This window comes from Schistosoma haematobium, chromosome ZW (assembly GCF_000699445.3).
Source record: "Schistosoma haematobium chromosome ZW, whole genome shotgun sequence".
Taxonomy (NCBI): Eukaryota; Metazoa; Platyhelminthes; class Trematoda; order Strigeidida; family Schistosomatidae; genus Schistosoma; species Schistosoma haematobium.
In genome coordinates, this window is record NC_067195.1 from 61,155,375 (window position 1) to 61,176,552 (window position 21,178).

Genomic DNA, 21,178 nt, shown 5'->3' on the forward strand with positions numbered 1-21,178 from the left:
TAGTGACGACTGATCATGAAAGCAACATACAAAATTGTGTATGCACTTATAAATATAGGCAATTAAACATGTTCAATGTGAACAATGTATATTTAATACCTTATGATTTGACAGGCAGAGAAAAGATGAACAGTAAAATAAGAGAGTCAGGAATTATTTTAAACCAACATTTTTATAAAGTTGCTTCAAACATACGAAAAATTTATTATTATCTGTAGGATAAGTCAATGAAATACTACGATTTTTTTTAGACACTCAATATAAAACGGTTCTTCTATCACAGTATTCTACTTACGATAACTATTTAAAATATATATATGATTGTTGTGAAATACTAACAATCTGATGGTTAGATTGATCATAATATAATACTAATCTCAAAGTTTCTAAAACACCTTGTCTGATCTCATCAAAGCACATGAAGCAAACGAAACATTCCCAGTTTAAATTAAACTTTTATTATACAATTACTTGATATAGAAGAAGGATACAGTTATGTCAATGAATCATTCACAATCAAAATACAACGAAAGAAAATATCAAGTCGGAATTCTGTTTTGGTAAGCAAAACGCATACATACATATGAAAAATTCAAATACGTGAATTACTTGAATTTGGATACTGATGTGGGAAAATGATTTTGTGTACAAAAAGGTACATGTAACAATTTTGTAACAGAAATCATCTTGGTAGCTTGAGTAGACTTTAACTGCTAGGATATAAAAAATACATCATCGTTTTTTTCAATAAAAAAAAGTGGTTTAAACAACCTGGTTGTACACAAATGATCAATTAACATGAAACCTACCAAAAAGTACACCCGTCCCATTAAATAGTTCTAGTGAAGCGATAAACAAGCATAACATTACAAAAAGATGAACAACGGAAGAATATGTAACTATGTATAAGATCTTAGTATTACTTTTGCAAACGTAGATGGATTAATACCTGGACAACTACTATTAGATAAACGTGTACAGTACTGCAGTCATTAACAGACACAATGTAAGGAACGGGTGAGACGAATTGGTCTACTTGAAATTTTATCTTTTTCCTCTAAGATGTCATGTGAAAATATATATTCTGAAGGGAAATCAACGTGATTACATTTAACAAACTTATCGATTAAAAAATTATGCTGACGAGAAGTATAAAACTGAATTACATTATGAGAAAAATTACGGAAGTTTATGATTTCAATAAGTATGCATCTAATAAAATAAGATTATCCTACGAAGGTTCGGTAAATCTCTTCAGGCTTATTCGCACTGTAATTACTCGAGATTCAAAGTAGTATATTACGTCACAAAAGGATGAATCTGTGGCCTACAACACCCTAACCTATGAGGTAATGAATTTTTCTGACCAGTGTCTGGTACCTTCCACACACAAAAACACTTATCTTTATGAATAACACAAAAAGATACATTTAAAAACAATTTTTGTCACTAACTGACAATGATCGAAAAAGAAATTAGTTTCAGAGAGTAATGTACGGCCGTTTCATCTCACACAGTAATAAACGGGTTCAAATTCGATGAATTCAGGTCTCACAGACCGAACTCAACATTTGAAATTTTAAGTTATTTGTGAGACCTTGAATCAAGATAATGGGTGAGTTACTGACTGATTGCAGATCATGGGTTTTCATTGAGATTGTCAAATTAACCCTATTTTTATAGAATTCCAGTATTTTAGTGTTTGAGGGTTCACTACTTTTTATTTTTAATAGCCTTCATGAAATTTATCTCTAGTATAATAGTTATTAGTCTAAATACGACTCTCTCTCTCTCTTGATAGATACGAAAAACTTTAAAGAGTATGACAGTGTAAACTACATTGGTTATATGCTAACGCTAATAAAAGAAAATCCAACACAAACACAGAGAGACAGGAAAACTAGTTCGCCAAATACTAAATACTGTAATTCATCTAGTATAGAAAATTTAAATCATAGAAACAAGTCAACTGGTACAATTGTAAATAAACAACCAGATTATAAGAACTATGGACAGTAAACGAGGACTGAATTCGAGTTTTCACCCTGCTGTGAATATACAAAATAATAATAAAGCACAGCATGGCTAAATACTTACTTGTCAGGTAAATTAAATAGAGAATGGTATTATTTTTGGGTAATACGAAAAACACGTGGTAATTAAGTAAAGCTGTGCATGTTATCTTGGGGAAAAATAATCTAAGACATCTTTAAAAGGATATATTATTTTCGTGATCATTTTAACGATAATTTCGCTGAAAATTTATTATTCATACAACTGGTGAAATTCAAATGTGTGAGTTAGGAGCTACAAGAAGCTTGGTATCTAAACCTAGCCACAACCAGGTAATGAAGACGTGGTAAGTAGAGTTGGTATTAAAACAAACTAGTAATGAATTAAGTATCTGAGTGAACAAGACAGCTTTTTAATTATGATGTGATTTCTGAACTTTCTATGAACCATAAATAAATAAGGACTACAAATGGGACAGATGAAAGAAAACCACATGGAATTATAAGGGTCATGTTATACTAACCATCATAAAACAAAATGAGGCTTAAAACCGAATCTTAAGAAATTGCCCTTAGTTAATGAGTTGTATTTATTTATTTTATTTCTTGTTACACAAATAAATATTGACCACAGAGGATAGGATACTTGTTACGTAGCGCTGGAATGAAATTTCTACCGGTAAAAAATGCCACGATTGTTTTACATGGGATAACACTAATTAAACCCCATAATCCATAAAGATTGCTTAATTTGTATTAAATGATTATAGAAACCATCATCAATTTACTTAACAAGTTATGATTAAGGAGAAACACCATTGAACAATTAGTTTCTTGATCACTGTTTTCTTTTTCATTCATTCCGATAAGATATGAATAATGATCAAAACGCCCATGAACGCAATCAAAACAATTCTTTTGATGTATTGCATAGAGGGATTATCAATACGGAAAAAGGAGAGAAAATGAGCAAACCACAGATAAACGGCTCTTAATGACTAACATATAAATGTGATATATACGAAGATGCTTATTAGTTACTATAGTCACATGTTGAGCAGGTATTTACACACAGATTACGGACAATGCATGTTTATCCTTATTGATTAAACACCAATAAAAACAGACAGATTTGACATTTAAGCGATTATGCGCCATATCATAGTCAGTCAGTCATTCACGATGTAAAACCTAGCACGTACGTACATCGACTCAAATTGCTATAGCCCGTTAGCACAGAGTGATTTATTTATTTACTATTTATTTAAATACAAACATTGGTACAAGGGGGCACCAAGTACATATGCGCCAAACAATAACAGTGAAGCCAGTAGTAGTTACCATTGATTTGTGGGAAGGCTGTGATACTGCCCGGGTGCCCAAACCTAAGCAAGGATAGCGAAATGAAATTGTGGGGCTAAATTCCAGAATAGTGAAGGTAGTAACAGTATCAGTTGTAGTAAGAAAGACTAAGCATTGAAGATACGATTTGAGAAAATACAAATTTGTAAATGTTACCAATTTCAACGAGTTTAGATTAGAATGAGGCGATCTAATGCGGAAACTCGAAAATTCGACCTACTCACCTGTTAGCTGTTCAAAAACACTTAGTGCTGAATGTGCTTTACTCGTTCATCCATCTTCCTAGATTTCTTTTACATATAAATTGAGTTTTACAAGCCCTATCCTCTGGTCTCATTATCCATACATTCTATATCATTTGTAGATAATATGTTTCTTTTTTACCATAAATCGTTGACATTTTTTAAAAAACGTAGATGCATAAATGGTTACATGTCTGGAATATTAATATCTATCCAAAAGTAAGAACAAATTCAGGTAGGTGTACATGCGACACCACAAAGATCATTAATTTATTGCACCAATTATATTTTTTTACGTACTACCACATTTCTTTACAGTTGAGATTTATTTGAAACGTTATTGCTGCGATTTTATTTTGAATATCACATCTTGATATTATTTACATTTAAAATAAATACCCGTAACTTCTGTTGACCTATATATACCCGAGTATACTTCCACATACAGTGACAGAAGTAAAAGGCATCACAAATAATGAGAATCTGAAAGCCTCGATGATAAGTGAACAACCAAGTACGGCACACTGCTTATCATTCGTTTGAATTACCAACATACATTAATCAAAATTTGAAATTCTGTAACACACCAAATGGTCTATTTAATTTTTTTTAAAATATAAAACGATGATACGTTTATTGTAAATTACTTCGGAAAAACAAGTAAAAATAAGTAAAATGAATAAATCCCTAATATAGTTAAAGTAATAATTATTTCAGTGACCAGTACATAGAATATGAGCTACGGGGTCAGTTTTAAAGAAAAAAGTTTAAAAGCAACTTTACTGAAAGCACCTGATCAGTTCATTACTATAGGCAAGTCCGACCACCACATCAGGGTAGCAGGAACGGTCAGGTATTCTTTTCTTATCTGTAATCAGATTAAGTGAAATGCATATTGGTTGTTTTTTATTAAATTGTATATTAGACGTAATTATTATTGGAAATTCCATTCATTTATTTTATCGCTTAATACTGTAGTGAAGGAGAACACAGGTGAGGACAACTGAATTATATTTACCACAACATTACAGAGTTACTTGGTAAAATAGAAAAACCATACTATAATACCTAATTTGAAAAATGTTCAATAATTGACTTGGACATCATAGTTCTTGCATTTCTATACTAATTGCTTTCTATTCCTGTTCTTCCTTTCTTGATCTTCTCAATCTTCTGCTGCCCAACATGACATTCCTGACTCGCGTTATATACTACTTATGTCAATATAATTAGCACGCACCACAATACTATTGGTCAGATTGATAACTGATAGATACAGAAACAGAGAATCTGTTCTTAGTTTTGACTTTAATTGACTTTTTCCCTACTTATTTAATAAATCTATTCATTATTTAACATTTTAATTTATGTTACGAATACAATTCAAATAAGTAATAATTTAATAGTCTAACAGTAAAAACAATACAACTATTGCTCTAAAATAATAAACAAATTGAAATGTTCAAGATGATCATTTCTTCATGGGATGAATAGTCAAATCAAATGTAAATAGATTTCAAAAGACAAAATCACTAACCAACTGAATTAATTCATCCATATAAAAGAAGTGAATAAAAAGTTATTTATATACAAAATATTTAATTCAAAATTATATAGACTATGAATTGCTTGACAGATGACATATGATTAAAATAAAAATTCTACAATGTTGTATAAAGTTGAGGAAGTAACTTTAGCAAATGTAGATTATAGACCGTTGATAATTCAGTAACAGGATGATCCGGTAAAGATATGATAATTCTAGTTCAAACACTAAAATGGAGTATTAAAGTTTACAGATAGTAATTTAAAAACGCTTAACTATGACTAAATATTGACTGATTAGCCATTCATCAGCATCGCTTTCCAAAAGACACTATCCAGTATCTTCTTAAAAGCATATTTAGATGAATGGATTTATTAAATAATTTCCGCATATACGAGAAAATAATTTCAAGATACAAAGTAATCTTCAAAAACAGCAAGCAACATATTTAAATAAATCTTAGGATTGATAAAAATATATTTATCAAGAAAAAGAACGATGTTTTGAGATCATGATCCGATTAATGTCAGAATACTATTGAGGACTTGGGAGCACTGGACGACCGTTTCATCCTAGTATGGAACTCTTCAGCAATGCACATCCACGACCTAGAGGTTGGACGTTCACGCGCGAGACTGAGGGTCATGAATTCGAGTCCAATGTGCAGGATCGTGGATGCACACTGTTGAGGGGTCCCGTACTAGAACAAAACGGCTTTCCAGTGCTCCCAGGTTTTCAATGGTGGTCTAACGTTGACCGGTTCATGATCTCAAAAATTCAACAATCTCCATAACCTTATACTGATGACAATATTTTGGTTTTATTCATATATTTCGTGAGAAGACTAGTAATAACTAAAATAAGGTCGGATAATAATTGTAGGTAATTCCAACTAACTCTAAGTATAGTCACTCTTTTCAAATAAGTGAAAGTACCTGTTAAAAGTAATGGTTACTGAAATGCACATCTGTTTGATATTCCCTTAATTTAGTCAATGTTAGATTTATTTTAACATCGACTGCTATAAAAACAACCACTCAAAACTAGGGTTAATACTTATTTGTGTTGTAAAACATAAATATATTGTTATAAAAACAATAATGTATTAGCACAGTTCAATGCTCAAGGAGTGATCAGAAAGTAATCGTTAATTAAAAGTGAAGTAGTAATAGTTAACAATACAATGGTAAATGAAAGAGTGATGAATATATCGTATGACTTGATTAGCACAACTAAAACTGACAATTAACAGAAAACCGACTGTTTGTAAATCAACATTTACTTACGTAACCTTGAGTTATTCAAATAACGAACCTACAACTTTATAGATATGAATAACATACATATTGAAAGTCACACTTGACTTTTATATGCACAACGCTAACATAGTTTAATGTGTTTTATCTTCTTAAATCAATTGGTCTATCGATAATCTTGTCAAAGTTGAAGGTGAGTATTAGATACGTACTCAAGTCAGGGGTTACAATAGCACCACAGATTAAGGTGAATCAAGTGTCTAGTCCTTCATGATTAACACAACATTGACGATGATGATCATAATCAAATAATATCTTATTTATCTATAAATGATATTCATATAAGTGTGAAAAATTTAGCTAACACAAAATATCAATAAGTATAATATATTTTTATACATTATATTTAGCATCAAACCTAAGCTTACGCAACATAAGCTAGATGTTACGGTTTTATGTAGTTAGGGTAAACAAAATTAGTGAATTTATCGATAAGAAAATTGTTTGATGAATATGAATACACGTATTGTAAACATGTGAATGCTAAAACAAACCATGAAAATAAAAATGCTAATGAAATTTGTCAAATTATTGTATGTAACAAAATGTGTGTCCTATAAAGTGTAAACTTATAATTGAATAAAATAACATTCTAAACTAATCATCATTTGTAAAGTAGTATGTTGTCTTATGCGTAGAATTTAATAACGCGTAGATCAGTTGAAATTACTAAATCGAAATGTTTTAAACCCATTAAGAGTTGAGAAAGTCTATGCGTGAAAACAATGAAATCTATTTCGTTATCATAGACCTTGAGATACTTGCACTATTAATACTAATGTAAGATGTTACAACAAAAACTATCTATTGAGTTAGTCAGCAGATAATTTCGGGGTTATTAAAAATGTTTTTAAAAGGTTAGGATTATTGTAAATAACATTAATGTGGCTACAACTAAGATACCAATATTGAAGTGTTAAGTATAAATGATTGAGCTTTTATTATTTTCATCATTACTGATGGACTAACTACTATTGATGAATGCCAACAACGATGACCTTCAATAAAGGTATCACGAAATAGATATTTCCTGGTAGACATTCGAGTTTCAGTGATATTAAAGTTCAATAAATTAGAATTATATAGAGTATCAAAATCACAAAAATGTTCAGCTGATTCCCTAGATGCCTAGATAGAATTTTTAAATGGTAGCAGACTGAGTTGAAAGGTGGATGCATACTTTCCATCGAGGGAACAACGATTATTATAACTATAGAACAAGAGTGTTAAATAGTCAAACGAAACATTACCACGATGTCGATACAGCCTAGTTGGCTTTCAATCTAGTTAATGTCAAATGTTCCCACCAACATGGGAAGTAGAAGACCACGTTCATCGATATAAAAAAATTATAATTGAAAGGGGCACAGAATTGACATCAATACAGCTTATAAAACGTTGTATAATAAGTCTCAAGGATGAATTCTCAGGTTTGTAGAAGTCTTGGCTATTCGTAAATTTAAACCCCGATTATATGTACAAAACCAATTTGTCGTAACCTTGAATTTACTCTGGTAATCCTTAAGTCATCTTATGGCCTAGGACAATACGACAATTTCTTATTCTTTCTATACAATGTTAATTCTCTCTCTCCTTTATATTACTTGGTTTACTTAGACCCTTCATTTAATTGACCTTTATTAATTTTCATACAAAATGCTTTGACAAGTATATATGTGACCAAATTGTTCAAAATGTATGGAACAAATACATTACATTTTTCAGATCAACTCCACATTCTTATCGCTCTATCGAAGTTTGTAAAACGGACTAATTGATTTAAATTACTACAGTCCTATTTTGTTGTAACAGTGATTATAGGACTTAAAAAAAATGAAGTCTGGTCTTCACTTGAAAATATAATTTTCATAATAAAATGTGCTAACATTTTTTAAGGGCGTGAAGTCAGTGGTCCGGTTGAATATAAGCAAACAGTAAAACAAAGGTTGAGCAAACAGGTGATGGGTAGGATACTTAAAGTGATTTGATATGACTAAAAGGAAAGTCTTTTAGACATTCGGTTGATCGAAACTTTCAGGTTGAACAGGATAACTGGGGTGAATTCGTGAGACAAGACCATCCAAGCTTCTACTTATTTGAATTTGATCTGAAAATACATAATCACGGGAGGACTATAGCTATCATTCTGGTTGTGCCATATAATTTGTACTTCTTCATATGACTAATCCTAAACTCATATTTATGTACAAGTGACAGTGAATCTGTATGATGATGTGCCATACAAATCCTCTACATTTGCATTCCAATGTCACAGCATCGCAATTCATTTCACTGTATTGTATCAATATCCTTTTGGCTAATCCTGATCACTATGACCTGAATACGGTTCAAGTATTATTAAAACATTTGTTTTCATTGTGTTAATCCATGTGACTATTCTCAAACCAAGGTTTAGAATTCATCAATGAGAAATGCATAAAGATACGTGACTCTAAACCAAAAAGTTCGAGGTGAGGAAATCACTTTGATTTGGATATTACTGGATAGCGCTATCTAGTCCTCACATAAAGAATGTGCGACAACCCGAGTATGCATATATGAACTGTATTACATTACAATTATTATTTTGTCATAATTAATACTGTGAATAAGATAGTAAGACAGAGGCGAAAGTTGGATGCCAGGCCCATGGTGTATCCTTTTTAAACTTAAACAGTACATTAAATTTTAGAAATGCATTTTTGAAAAAGTAAACTTCATATCTTATGAAAGATATCATAAAAAGGCTTGAAACGAAACAATGTCCTACTTATTTCGTGAAAAGATGACTCAGTATTAGTAGCAGTAGTATTAGTTTTCTGAAGTCAAACACTTTTATGTATATGTGCGTATATGTGCACATCGATACACGTATTTGTCGATATGGCTTGCCTATAGACCCTAATAATAAAATAATGATTTTTTGTAATGCCTGTTAAGATGTAAATTGCATTAAAACTAATAATCAGACAATATATTTTTACTTTAATATGTTAACTAATAGCGTCGATAATAAACATAAGAAATTCTTCAGCATGGGTTTGACAAAATAATTAGACGAAATTCAAATACAATAGCATAAATCAACCGTAATTTGCGTTTTCGTATTTCGGCATAGTTGTAATCTATGAAAAATCTCTTTAATTTGAGATTTTTTAAGTTACTGTGATGAAGAGTATTTTTTTTCGGCAAAACCTTAGCAAATGGGATGTGATTGTTCAGGTTAGTGTAGCGTAATAATCCAACTGACCGGGATGCTAATTTCCACAAATGGGAAATGTATTTATGAGTCCCCTGTCACTTAAATGTTAAGTGCACGATAGTACTTGTGGACAAGTAGTGGAGACAGAACTGCGATATAACAATATTATGATATTAAAATGATCGAACAAAATAACATCAGGTGATTTATTTCAAAAAACGAACTTAACAAAAAACATTTAAAATATTGCAGGGGACCGTAGGAAAAGTAAAATAACAGCACACTTCGGAATTGACTCGACTTATGAAGTACTTAAAACATTTGATTATTTGATAATATTCATGATAAAGAGGTTATGGTCTTAATGGCCAAAAGTTATTATAGCATTACATTCCCACCTACATTTATATAGGGTACCGTTTGTATGATTCTATTATGTTCATTACTGAAGATATATTGCATCACATGTATATAATAAAAGGTGATAGAGAAAACCTACATGTGATTTGAACCTAGCTTTTCAATAAAAATAAACTGCTGATATTAGCGAGTATTGATTTTCTTTTCAAGAAAAACATCATAGTTAGAAATTATTCACCTCCAAGTTATAGTTAAAACACAATGGGAACACAATTGAGATACAGGTAACTCGATAAATAGAAAGTATGCTGGAAGACCATTAAGAAGTTTATCTACTGAACTCCCAGAAGGTAGAGAGAGTTCTGGACAGACTTAACAGGTATTTTTGAGGATTGACTGCTCATCCGAAGGTTTCTGATTGTGATGGTCTTGCTAAATATTAAATCTGAAAAGATGAGGGTTAAAAACCCAACCTCATATACTTCCTAATGATCTTTCTCTCTGAATCATGAACATCATTTTACTAGATAATTTTTCGTTTTTTGCCTTCCATTTATTTTAACATCTTTCAGGTTCTGCTGGCTTTTACATCTGTAATGTTATAAACATTTATCAGTTTGAACTAGAAAAAGAGATGATAGTATAATAGTTAATACATTTACATTTTAACCACCGAGTTTCAGGTCAGAACATGTCCTCACACAAAAACTAGGCTTCAAAGAGAGTACATACGCATCTACTTGGACACTAACTCATATTTAAAAACATTTATTTTGATTACTACTACATAATTCCTATGTAGTTTCATCAAAAGTCAAATAACCAAAGCATATTATGAACAAACCGTTAAAATGACTAAGAAATACAACATATTAACTAAATCGAATTTAAAAACGTTACAAGAATTAGGTTTACAGAGAACATTATTATACTTCGCTAGTTCAATAGAAATAATTTTTTTCAGATAAACATAAAGTAATGAAATTGTTTTAAGACGGCAAGTTTCCCTAACTCGACGATAAATACCAACATAAACTTCAAAAAAATTGTGAAGTTGAACAGAAGGTTGTGTTCAGATTAACACTGGAAATTTCCCTAGGAAATATAAGCTCAAAGAAAAAATCTCTCTCTCTCTCTCTCTCTCTATATATATATATATATATATATATATATATATATATATATATATATATATATATATATATATATATATATATATATATATATGATAAACAGATGTATAAGAAAGTGGTTAACATTAATTGAATACTTCTGTAATTGGTGCGCACGTATCAACTAAATCTGTAAAGTAGGTTTTTTTTTTTTTAAAATAAAATACAACAAAACTTAATCAAGATGCAGTTTGATTAATTTTATTTACTCGTGACAAAATAGGGATGAACTAATCAATAGTTTATGTATGACACTTGCTCCACAAAGAAAGTTACCACATCAAGTCCATAAAATAAAGTTTTCTTTTTTTGAGAGAAGAGAAACTCGTGATTAAAAAGTTTGAACTAATGGAAGTACGTGCACATATACAACAACAACCAACATTCCCCTTTACTAACCCTAATCATTATAGTGAACTGCTTATACAACGAATCGATTGCTGATAGAAAAAATAAAATAGAATTTATCGGTCTAAGTTACTAAATAATATAATTCTAAACGAATAAGTCTTACATTCTAAACAACTTTACTATCCGAAAACAAAGAAAATTAGCAGTGCGAAGAAAGAATCAATTTAGACAATGCGGTCACTTAAGAAACGTTTTAAATTCTTAACAGCTGGCTAAGACTCTGGTCTCTAATCATTTGGAAGTGTTCCGCTTTTAGTCGCCTTCATTTCCCTGGAACTATATCCAAATCACGACAAATAAGTTGAATGAACTTTACAAAATATTCATTGAAATGCTTTATATGGCTGGATAATATTTGATATCTCTCTCATCGGGGTCTTAGAACGTGAGTTCCAGCATTTCCTTATATCATATTTTAGATTTCTCAGTATTTATTTTCCACTATTACTACTTCTATTGATACTGTTAATACTATGGGATTCGCCTCAATTATTTAAGCTCGCTATGGTATAGCAATGCACACGTGCATCATGTTCTAAGTTTCACATGACTGACTGACTATAATGCTCACCCCCTTCAGCACATAATTAAAAGTTATTCTTTTGGAAAACTAACAGTTTGTCACTGATATGAAGACGTAATTGGAAAACTATGTACATACATTATATAAGTAATTGTTATAATTCACTCTTTATTACAACTCAGCTATTACTATTGCTTGATATTCTTGGACATCGATTCATTCGACAAGTCCCCAAATCAGAACACGGTTGAATATGAAGAAAATTATGTCCCAAATAACGAGGGTAGATGGAAGTAAGAAGCACAATCAGAAAAACGTTAGTATATTTATGGTTTTTAGATGACAAGATTTTAGAGTGTCCTCCAATTATCGGCTAGCGCTGATTGGATAAGAATTAGCCATTCAGCGTGCATCGACGCAATCGTGCATTGAGCACGCTTTAATCCAATCTATGTCCCCCTAACAGTAATGTAATAAAACTCATTTGCCAAGTACAAGTTGATGTACTCGCCTATTAGTTATAAAAATTTTATAAAGATTATTGGTACTATCCCGTGGTATGAATTCAACTAAGTGGAGCGGGTTACAAACCTGCGACCTATTGGTTGATAAGATGATGTCACAGATTACAGAAACCACTGTATATATCACACATGCATACTCAAGAATCAATGAGCATACAAACGCGATAAAAATCGCGTAAATGATAAACATTAAAATGATAACAATGATTAAGTTAAGAATTAATGAATATATGAATAGGCGTACAAATAAAAACAGAAAGACATTGAAGAAAACTAATCTACCTGTCATTTATAAATTATAAGAAAATACTGAATAAATAATTAAAACAGTAAGGATATGGAATGAAGACCAAATAATTTGTTAATACAATATACTTACATGAATCATACGAGCAAGACCGAAATCTGCTATTTTCACAGCATGTTGTTCGCCAACTAAAACATTCCTAGCAGCTAAATCTCGATGAATATGACGCCTGGATTCAAGATACGCCATACCAGAAGCTATTTTAGCAGCCATCATAATTAAACATTGCATATCTAGTGCATGACCTTCAGGAGATTGTAAGTAGTTTAGTAAAGAACCTTTGGACATATATTCTGTAACTATGTAGAAAGGTTCTGTCTGTGTACAAACAGCGTACAATTGTATCAGATTAGGATGATGTAAGCGTTTCATTGTTTGAGCTTCACGGAGAAAATCAGCAGCATCACAAGAACCTACAATGAAGTGAATCAAAATGAAATAATATCCAGTTTCTTAGAGAATCGAGTAAAAATAATCCTACAGAAACGACGTCACGTTCGAATTAAAATAGTGCATACCCAGAAATAGAGAATAAATTAGTTGGTTTCATCAAGACATTTAACAATTACGTATTAAACATCTTTCCTAATTAACACGAGGTTAAGATGGATTGATTAAGTTTCATTTTCACATGAACCAAACCAACAGTTCATGCTTTGAAGAGTATTTATAAATGACTGAAAAATAAACCAGTAGAGATTTTTTAAAACTAATAGAACTTCTTGTTATAAAGTTAACATAAAAGTCACTAATGAAATATTTATTGTCAATAGAATGTAGGAAAGCAAAACTATAAAAAGTTACACAATGCAGTTAATTATTCAATATACAATGATAGAAAAAATAATAATCGACAATTATTAATTATAAAAACAAACTGTCAGTTAAAAACAACGTTCTTCTTGAAATAAATATGAAATGATCCAAGTAAGCACATTTTAAATAAGGCATAAATATGTGAAAAAAAAACATTTAAAAAAAGATGGATAATAATGAGTTCAACTCTTAAACTGTGAGAAAAAGATAATTGCCGATAGAAACACAAATACAAACAGACAATTGGTTAAACAAGGTCAGCATTGAAAAAAGTGATCGGTACACAGTTGTCTAGAGTTCTTATATCATGAAAATTCTTAATAAAATGAGTATTTAATGGATATTATTGTTCAGAGTAAAAATAAACTGCATTTACAAAAGTATGATTAATGAATACTTTCAATATCAGTAAACCAATTTACAAATATTATCATTTCAAAATCATTAATCAAATGTGACAAATCAGACAAGATTGATAAAAATAGACTGACTCTCCACAAAATAAAACTACGGAGAGTAAAACAGAAAGGAAATTTAGATTCTGATAAAAATGTTCCACTGAGCAACTAAATTGACCCGATGCATATACGTATATATATATATATATATATATATATATATATTACATGTTTTGGAAATAAACAAGATTACATGGTCACGTAAACTAATCTATAAGAGAAGCCGATCCGTACATGCCATGTGTATAGAATGTATGATCAAATGGGAAATAGATTATTATTAAGTGTGACAATGACGATGTATATAGAACTGAAGATATTAGGTACTAGGTCTAAAATATTGAAGTAAAAAAACTTAACACAGCGTAAAAACAATGGGATGAGGGTTGATGCATTGATAAACCTTATTGGCTTGAGAAAAAAACGATAAATTTACTGCCATTTGAATCAAAATTGTTTGTACTTTGCATTGACATAATTTGAAATATATCACGTGCACAATTGGACGAAAAAAGAGTCTTAACTTTCTTACACGGAAAACATTTCAGCAGCTAAAAATTATTGTTACTGTTTTTAAAAAAAACAACATACAAACACCCATCTGAACCAGCCACCGTTTACTTTCTGCTTACTGCTAGGAATCATCAAAGTGATATCAGGTGATGATGAACCAAATCTAAATTATTCAGTGTAACTGAGCCGTGTCAGTAAGTTAAAGCTTTCAAGTTGTCGTTTTGGGGGGTATAATCTTAACTTACGAGAGAGAACTGTTCAAAAACAATTGTAGCAGTGTAGTTGAACTCTTTCTCTACTTTTTATTCAACATCCAACTTCGTGTCAGTTGCTACTTCTAGGGTGAACTTGTTATGATTAGCTTTTCTCTATAGTTGTTATTACTACAGCCTCCTCATCTTATCAATTCCTTCTAGCACTAGTTTGTGTAGACTGATAGATATTTGTGCCAGAACATTTGTAGTCCAAAACAATAATAAATTATTTAAATGGATTCTCAAAACTTAGGAAAAAATTATGGACCTCATTAAACAAAAGAAAAAAGTAGTATCCAAAGGATAAAAATTTTTAGATAATAAATTGATATGGCTGAGAGATTCTATCATTTTAAACATCACTTATAATACAATCAAAATACGAAGTTAAAAAGGAGAGGCGACAAACAACTACAGAACAAGTATCGGAAAGAAAAACTCCAGAGGTTTAGGAAAATCACTCACAGCACAGCATATGGTTCAACGTAATCTTCAATGACTAATTATCAATATTATTGTCATATTTGTAACCTAGAGTGGCAACACTTATTTATTAATTCTCTAATACGATCGAAAGCATAGGACAATAATGAATTTTCATACCCATTAATACATATGATATAATGGATAGGTAATGTTTAGCATCACTAAAGTCAATTTCGGTTGCTTGCATATTGTTTAATTACTCGCAAGTGAATTATGACATAAATATGTCTTGTTCCTTTTTTCGCTAAAATTTCAGTTTAAACAAAAATATTAGTTTGAATAAACTAAGCAATAAAATTGTCGAACAACAATAACAAATTATTGATTTGCCAAACAAAATCAATGTATGAATGTTAGATGAACGTTTGTGCAACTGAAATATATAAAGCAAATGAATAAAATCAATCATGGTAAATAGACTAGTACAACTAACAAATAAAAATATGTATCGTTTTGTTTGGTGAGGCTAACTATGAGATAGTCGGTGTGAGAACAACATTCTGATCGTAGCTGCTAAGATGAGGTGGTAGACGGGCTAGCCTATCGTGACGACCCAACCGAGCTATATTGGCTGAGACACATGTTCCTTTAGGTCCTACCATGCCAGGCAGGTCGGTTGAAGAACGGTAAGACTAAAAGCAGCACCTCAAGGTCTGAGGGCGAAGTCGTACTGCTGACTGCAAACGGTTGTGACAGCAGTAGTCTCTCTAGAACAACCAACAGCTGCAGCGATGCTACCTTCTCACAACGGAATGAAAGGATTAGAAAAGGTCTATCCTAAAAGTTTTGCTTCACACCTTACCACACGGATTTCCTTCTCTGGTGGTAAGCCTTCTGAAGCGACGATACATCCAAACCTTCCAACAAAAAGGCTGTGCGTGACCGGCCTCAAATAGTTGTTTCTTGGGCTCTGCTGTCACACTTCCAGGGCGATAAGATCACCAATATTTCAGCTTCTTTTTCGGGTCTCTCAAGAAAGAAATAGCCTTTCACAACGTGGGCAACATAGAAGTGGCATTCACCCTCATAGCTCAGGAAGCACCCGAGGTCTTGTTGACGATCAAAAACTTACCTCGCCTCTTAATAATTTTTTCAACTCTATGAATAACCTTTTTCATTTATCTTTCACAACACATACCATCAATGCTAATGATTTGAGTCTCCTACAGCCACGCTCAAATCTGCATGTTGAAGTTATTAATATTCGAACTTTGTGCCAGATAGGACAACAGGCTTTAGATGGCAGTCTAAAATCTCACGCCAAAGATGTATGCTGCGTCTCCAAAATGTTCATACAGGATTCCAAGTACGGCTATTCATTTGACCTCACCTTTTTAATATAAAGAACTGGCACAATTTGTCGTTTGAGTATCTGGAGACCCCACTGCTACTTCCATCCATTTCGCTGGCATAGGTGTAGCATTAAATTTTAAAGCAGAACAGGTTCTGATAAACTGGATTCTAATAAACAGTTGTTTGTGCGTTGTTCGACTAAAAGGAATAGTAAGTACTCGAAAAGATAGGGAAACACCCCATTGCCTTTTCATTGTCTCTGCCCACACTCTCACTGATTGCAGCTCGGATGAGGTTAAACAAGAATCGTGAGCAATGGTGGGTAGCAAATACAGAGGAAATGGAGGAGGCAATAACGACAAATAACAGTAGAAAACTGTTCAGATTTATCAAGGGAATGGGTATTAAAAATCCGGCTGTTAGTGAAACTGACTCAAGAAAAGAAGGAACTATTATGCACTTTCAATCCAGGAGATTGGACTGATGGGCAGAACAATTTAGGGAACAGTTTAACTGGCCTTCAGATACATTTCAGTTACCCAATACCTTCACTAAATCAGAATGGAATATTGATGTAAGTTCTAAAACTACGAGTGAGGTTGAAAAGGTTATAAGTAATCCAAAGTGGGGGAGAGCAGAAGAACCTGATGAACTAAGCCCTGAGATTTTTAAGGATGGTGAAGTAGTTGAACCCATCGACCGTTTCACACATCTTGGAAGTCTTATTAATCTTAGTGGTTTACTGTCTGAAGGAATTTGGACACGGATCCAGAAAGGTCTGTTATGTTTTGATAACTTGCGTCACTTGTGGTGTAGGCGAGATAACCATCCTTCAGTCAGTGATGGAGTTAACTGTTCGGTAGTTCGTTCCGCTCTATTTTATGGGTGTGGAAAATGGACATCAAGAGTAGAGGATGTTTATAAATTAATTGGTATTTGATCACAGATGTCTACGAAGCATCGCTCATGTATTTTGGGGCCACAGAGTAGTTAATACCTGGGTTAGAAAAAGTGTACTAAGTAAAGATGGAAAATTAAATGATGAGGTAGCAAATCTTCATCAGCTGAGGTGATTGGGACATGTGTTACGTATGCTCAACCACCGCCTACCTCGACGGGCGATGTTTCCTGGAGCAAGAATAGGTTGAAATATACACATGGCCAGTCGAACCAAACATGGAATTAGTCCATGAAGCCACATATATACGAGTAATAATAGTAATGATAATAATTTACTAATATTACTCGTATATAATTTAAGGCTAGGAAACATACAACATTGATTATGACTACCAGATAAATGAAACTATACTAGTCGTGATACTTAAAATTGACAAATCAGATTTTATGCAATGCTGTGCATATGTACTACTGAAGATTTTTGAATATGGACTAAAACACCTGTCGAAATTTCTCCTGTTTCCGAAAAGAAAGCCATAAAACATTTGTTTTCACAATCCTTTCCAATTCATACTTGAATATTATTAATGGTGTAAAGAAATAGACATTACGAAAGTAAATAATTCGGTCACTTATGTAACATTGCTAATACTGTCATCAAGAGAGTGAAACAATTTATTCATCTAACACCTCCCGTTTATCATAAACAGTTTGTATGATAAACATATGTTGAGAATGGAAAAAGGTTTAATATATTCTGGTTCACTATTTATGCGAGTTAGGCAATATTCACCATCATAACTGCAGGATAAAAATTTGTCTGAGTTTCTATTTAGTTTATAAGACTATATAGACATGAAAAGGATTATAGTTACGCACATCATAGTGTACACTCAAATGCAAAAATTGATTTAAGCGAAAACATGAAAATAATAACTGACAGACATTCTCAAAATATTAATAGAATATGAAATATGATCGCGTCGTTGATTATAAATATGTTGTCAACGACAGATTTCAATATTATGTAGTCGTAATTCATAGTTCAGAGTAATGTTGCACAAGTATACATTAATTAATTAAAATACGAAATAAAAAACCAAAGTCTAACTTTGAAGACTAGCGGTTATTATTACTGCAGGTTTAAGTTTAACATTGTTATAAATCTCTCTTTCTTACGGTTATGACCCAGCTATTCCTATTGCTTAGTATTCTCGGACACCGATTCACTCGACAAGTCTCCAAATCAAAACACGGTTGAACAGGAAGAGATTATATTCCAAATAACAAGGTTAGATGGAAGTAAGAAGCAAGTCAGAAGCACAATAGGGAAAACGTCAGTATATTTATAGTTTTTACATAAGAAGATTCCAGAGTATTCTCCAACTATCGACTAGTGCTGATTGGATAAGAATTAGCCAATCAGCGTGCACCAAAGCAATCATGCATTGAGCATGCTTTAATCCAGTCTATGTCCCGCTAACAAACATGTATGCAGTAATATACATATAGACTACTATATATATCGTTTTGTCTGAAAGCTAACTGTGACTAGGTTTATGCGAAAGTGACTTCCATTTATTGTAAATAACCATCAGCAATAACCTACTTTGGCAAAGAACAAGCCAGGTTTCAGCTGAGGAGAAAATTACGAGGAAATGCTGGAGGTAGATAAGTTATATTTTACGGAAATCACCAAAATGCATCACGAGGCAAGTCCTAACTTGGAATCCTCAAGCCTAAAGGAAGAGAGGCAGACCGAGGAACACAATGTGCCGGAATTGGAGGCAGACATTGAAGTGATGAATACCACTTGGGAACAACTAGGAAAGAAAAGTCTAGGATAGAGCGGGTTGGAGATTCCTGGTCGATGGTCTATACCCCGCAAGGGTTGACAGGTGTAATGTATATATATTATTGCAAGTTGAAATATTTCTTGAAAGAAAGCTCTAATGAAAACACAATGCAGAAAAAACAAGGTAATCCGTCCATCAGTCAAAAAAGTAATAACGATAGTATTATAGTAATAGCAAAAGAGTATTGAGATTTATACCAAAACCCTAAGGTAGACAATAAAGAACTGTCATACAGTCGAAAAAAAGGCACAAGCATTAGAACTTACTGACGTATAAGTGGATGATCTTAGTAAACATTTACCAAGCAGTAAAGATATCAAGCTTAATTATTATATTTAACTGATTAAAAATAATGTTTTGAATTGGATAAATGTGTTTACGATCATATCCATATGAATTATTGTCGAAAAAGCGTGGGAGAGTGTGTGTGTAAAGTATAGTGTTAAATGACTTTCAAAAAAGAATACAGGATTAAAAATCATCATTATCATATGCATACGTTTACTGGGTGCGAATTAATGGTAAGTGAATGGTAATAACACTAAAGTTCAAACTTAAAAAAGATGAAGAAGGAAAAAGCAGGTCATTAATGAAGTATAAACACACATATGATCGACCCTATAAAATTATATTTGAATGTTAACAACTAAATAGATAGAAAAAGAGTAAAGAAACAATAAAGATAATGATTAGTCATGTAAAGATAAATTTAGGGATGAAAAATAAGCCAAAACAGAACAACGTAATTAAAATCCCATAATGATGATGAACATAAGACACATACAACATATATCAACTTACAGATAACTAATAAAAGATACAAATGAAAATAATGCTCAATACTAATCTAGTTAAGACTGAGTGATGACGTTCACATGCATAACACAAAAAGATAATTATAAACTTGGGTGGGATAATAAAAAAAAAGGTTAGACAAAGCGCACATGACTTTAATTGTAACAATCCAAACAACACGACCTCTAATAAAAACTATTCGCCTAAGATATGTGTATGTATGTTTAAACGTATATTTATCCTACTCATGAGTCATCATCCATTTAATACACAAGCATGATATCTACCTCACTACACTTGAAAGAACAAGACTAGAAAGGAGTTAATATTCAGTTAGCCAAAAATAAAATAAACTTTCCCCATTCTTAGACATGATGTACTGTCCATTGATTTAAAAAAAAACGATAAGAAATGATGATAATCCAAATACAGTTGGCCAAGAGAATAAAAGAAAATACCCATTCAATTGTAACTTGGAGAATATGTCAACAAAATAGCATCTATATGTTAGAAAGTGATTAGTAAAGGCGAAGATATAGGATTGCTTATTCGGTATGATACTGAAAAATAATTAATTTGTTAGTAACATAATTGGGAAATTACACTCAACACACTCGTTTGGACGGCAGAGTTTAACAGAAAAAAAGAACCATGGAAGTTATATTAAACACCACGGCGACATACTATACATAGCAGTATAAACAATTGGATTACAATCACACTAAATAGTTTTGTGCACTAGGAAGGAAGTCAAGTAAGATTGAGAGTATACTTTAACGAACTCTTGATGTCACAATAGACGGATGAAATTTCAGGCTATAGTTTAGTTG

The 21,178-nt window shown here is 31.9% G+C and overlaps 1 protein-coding gene across 1 annotated transcript in view; it reads right to left on the minus strand.

The window, feature by feature from the left end:
- The window catches only part of SRC42A_2 (Tyrosine-protein kinase Src42A), a gene marked incomplete at its 3' end in the record, with an annotated part of 60,654 nt that overhangs the window by 11,247 nt on the left and 28,229 nt on the right, over positions 1-21,178 (minus strand). Inside the window, exon 7 of the mRNA XM_012938564.3 lies at positions 13,050-13,390. Within this exon, the coding sequence (XP_012794018.3) occupies positions 13,050-13,390 (341 nt within the window). The remainder of the gene's footprint in view (positions 1-13,049; positions 13,391-21,178) is intronic.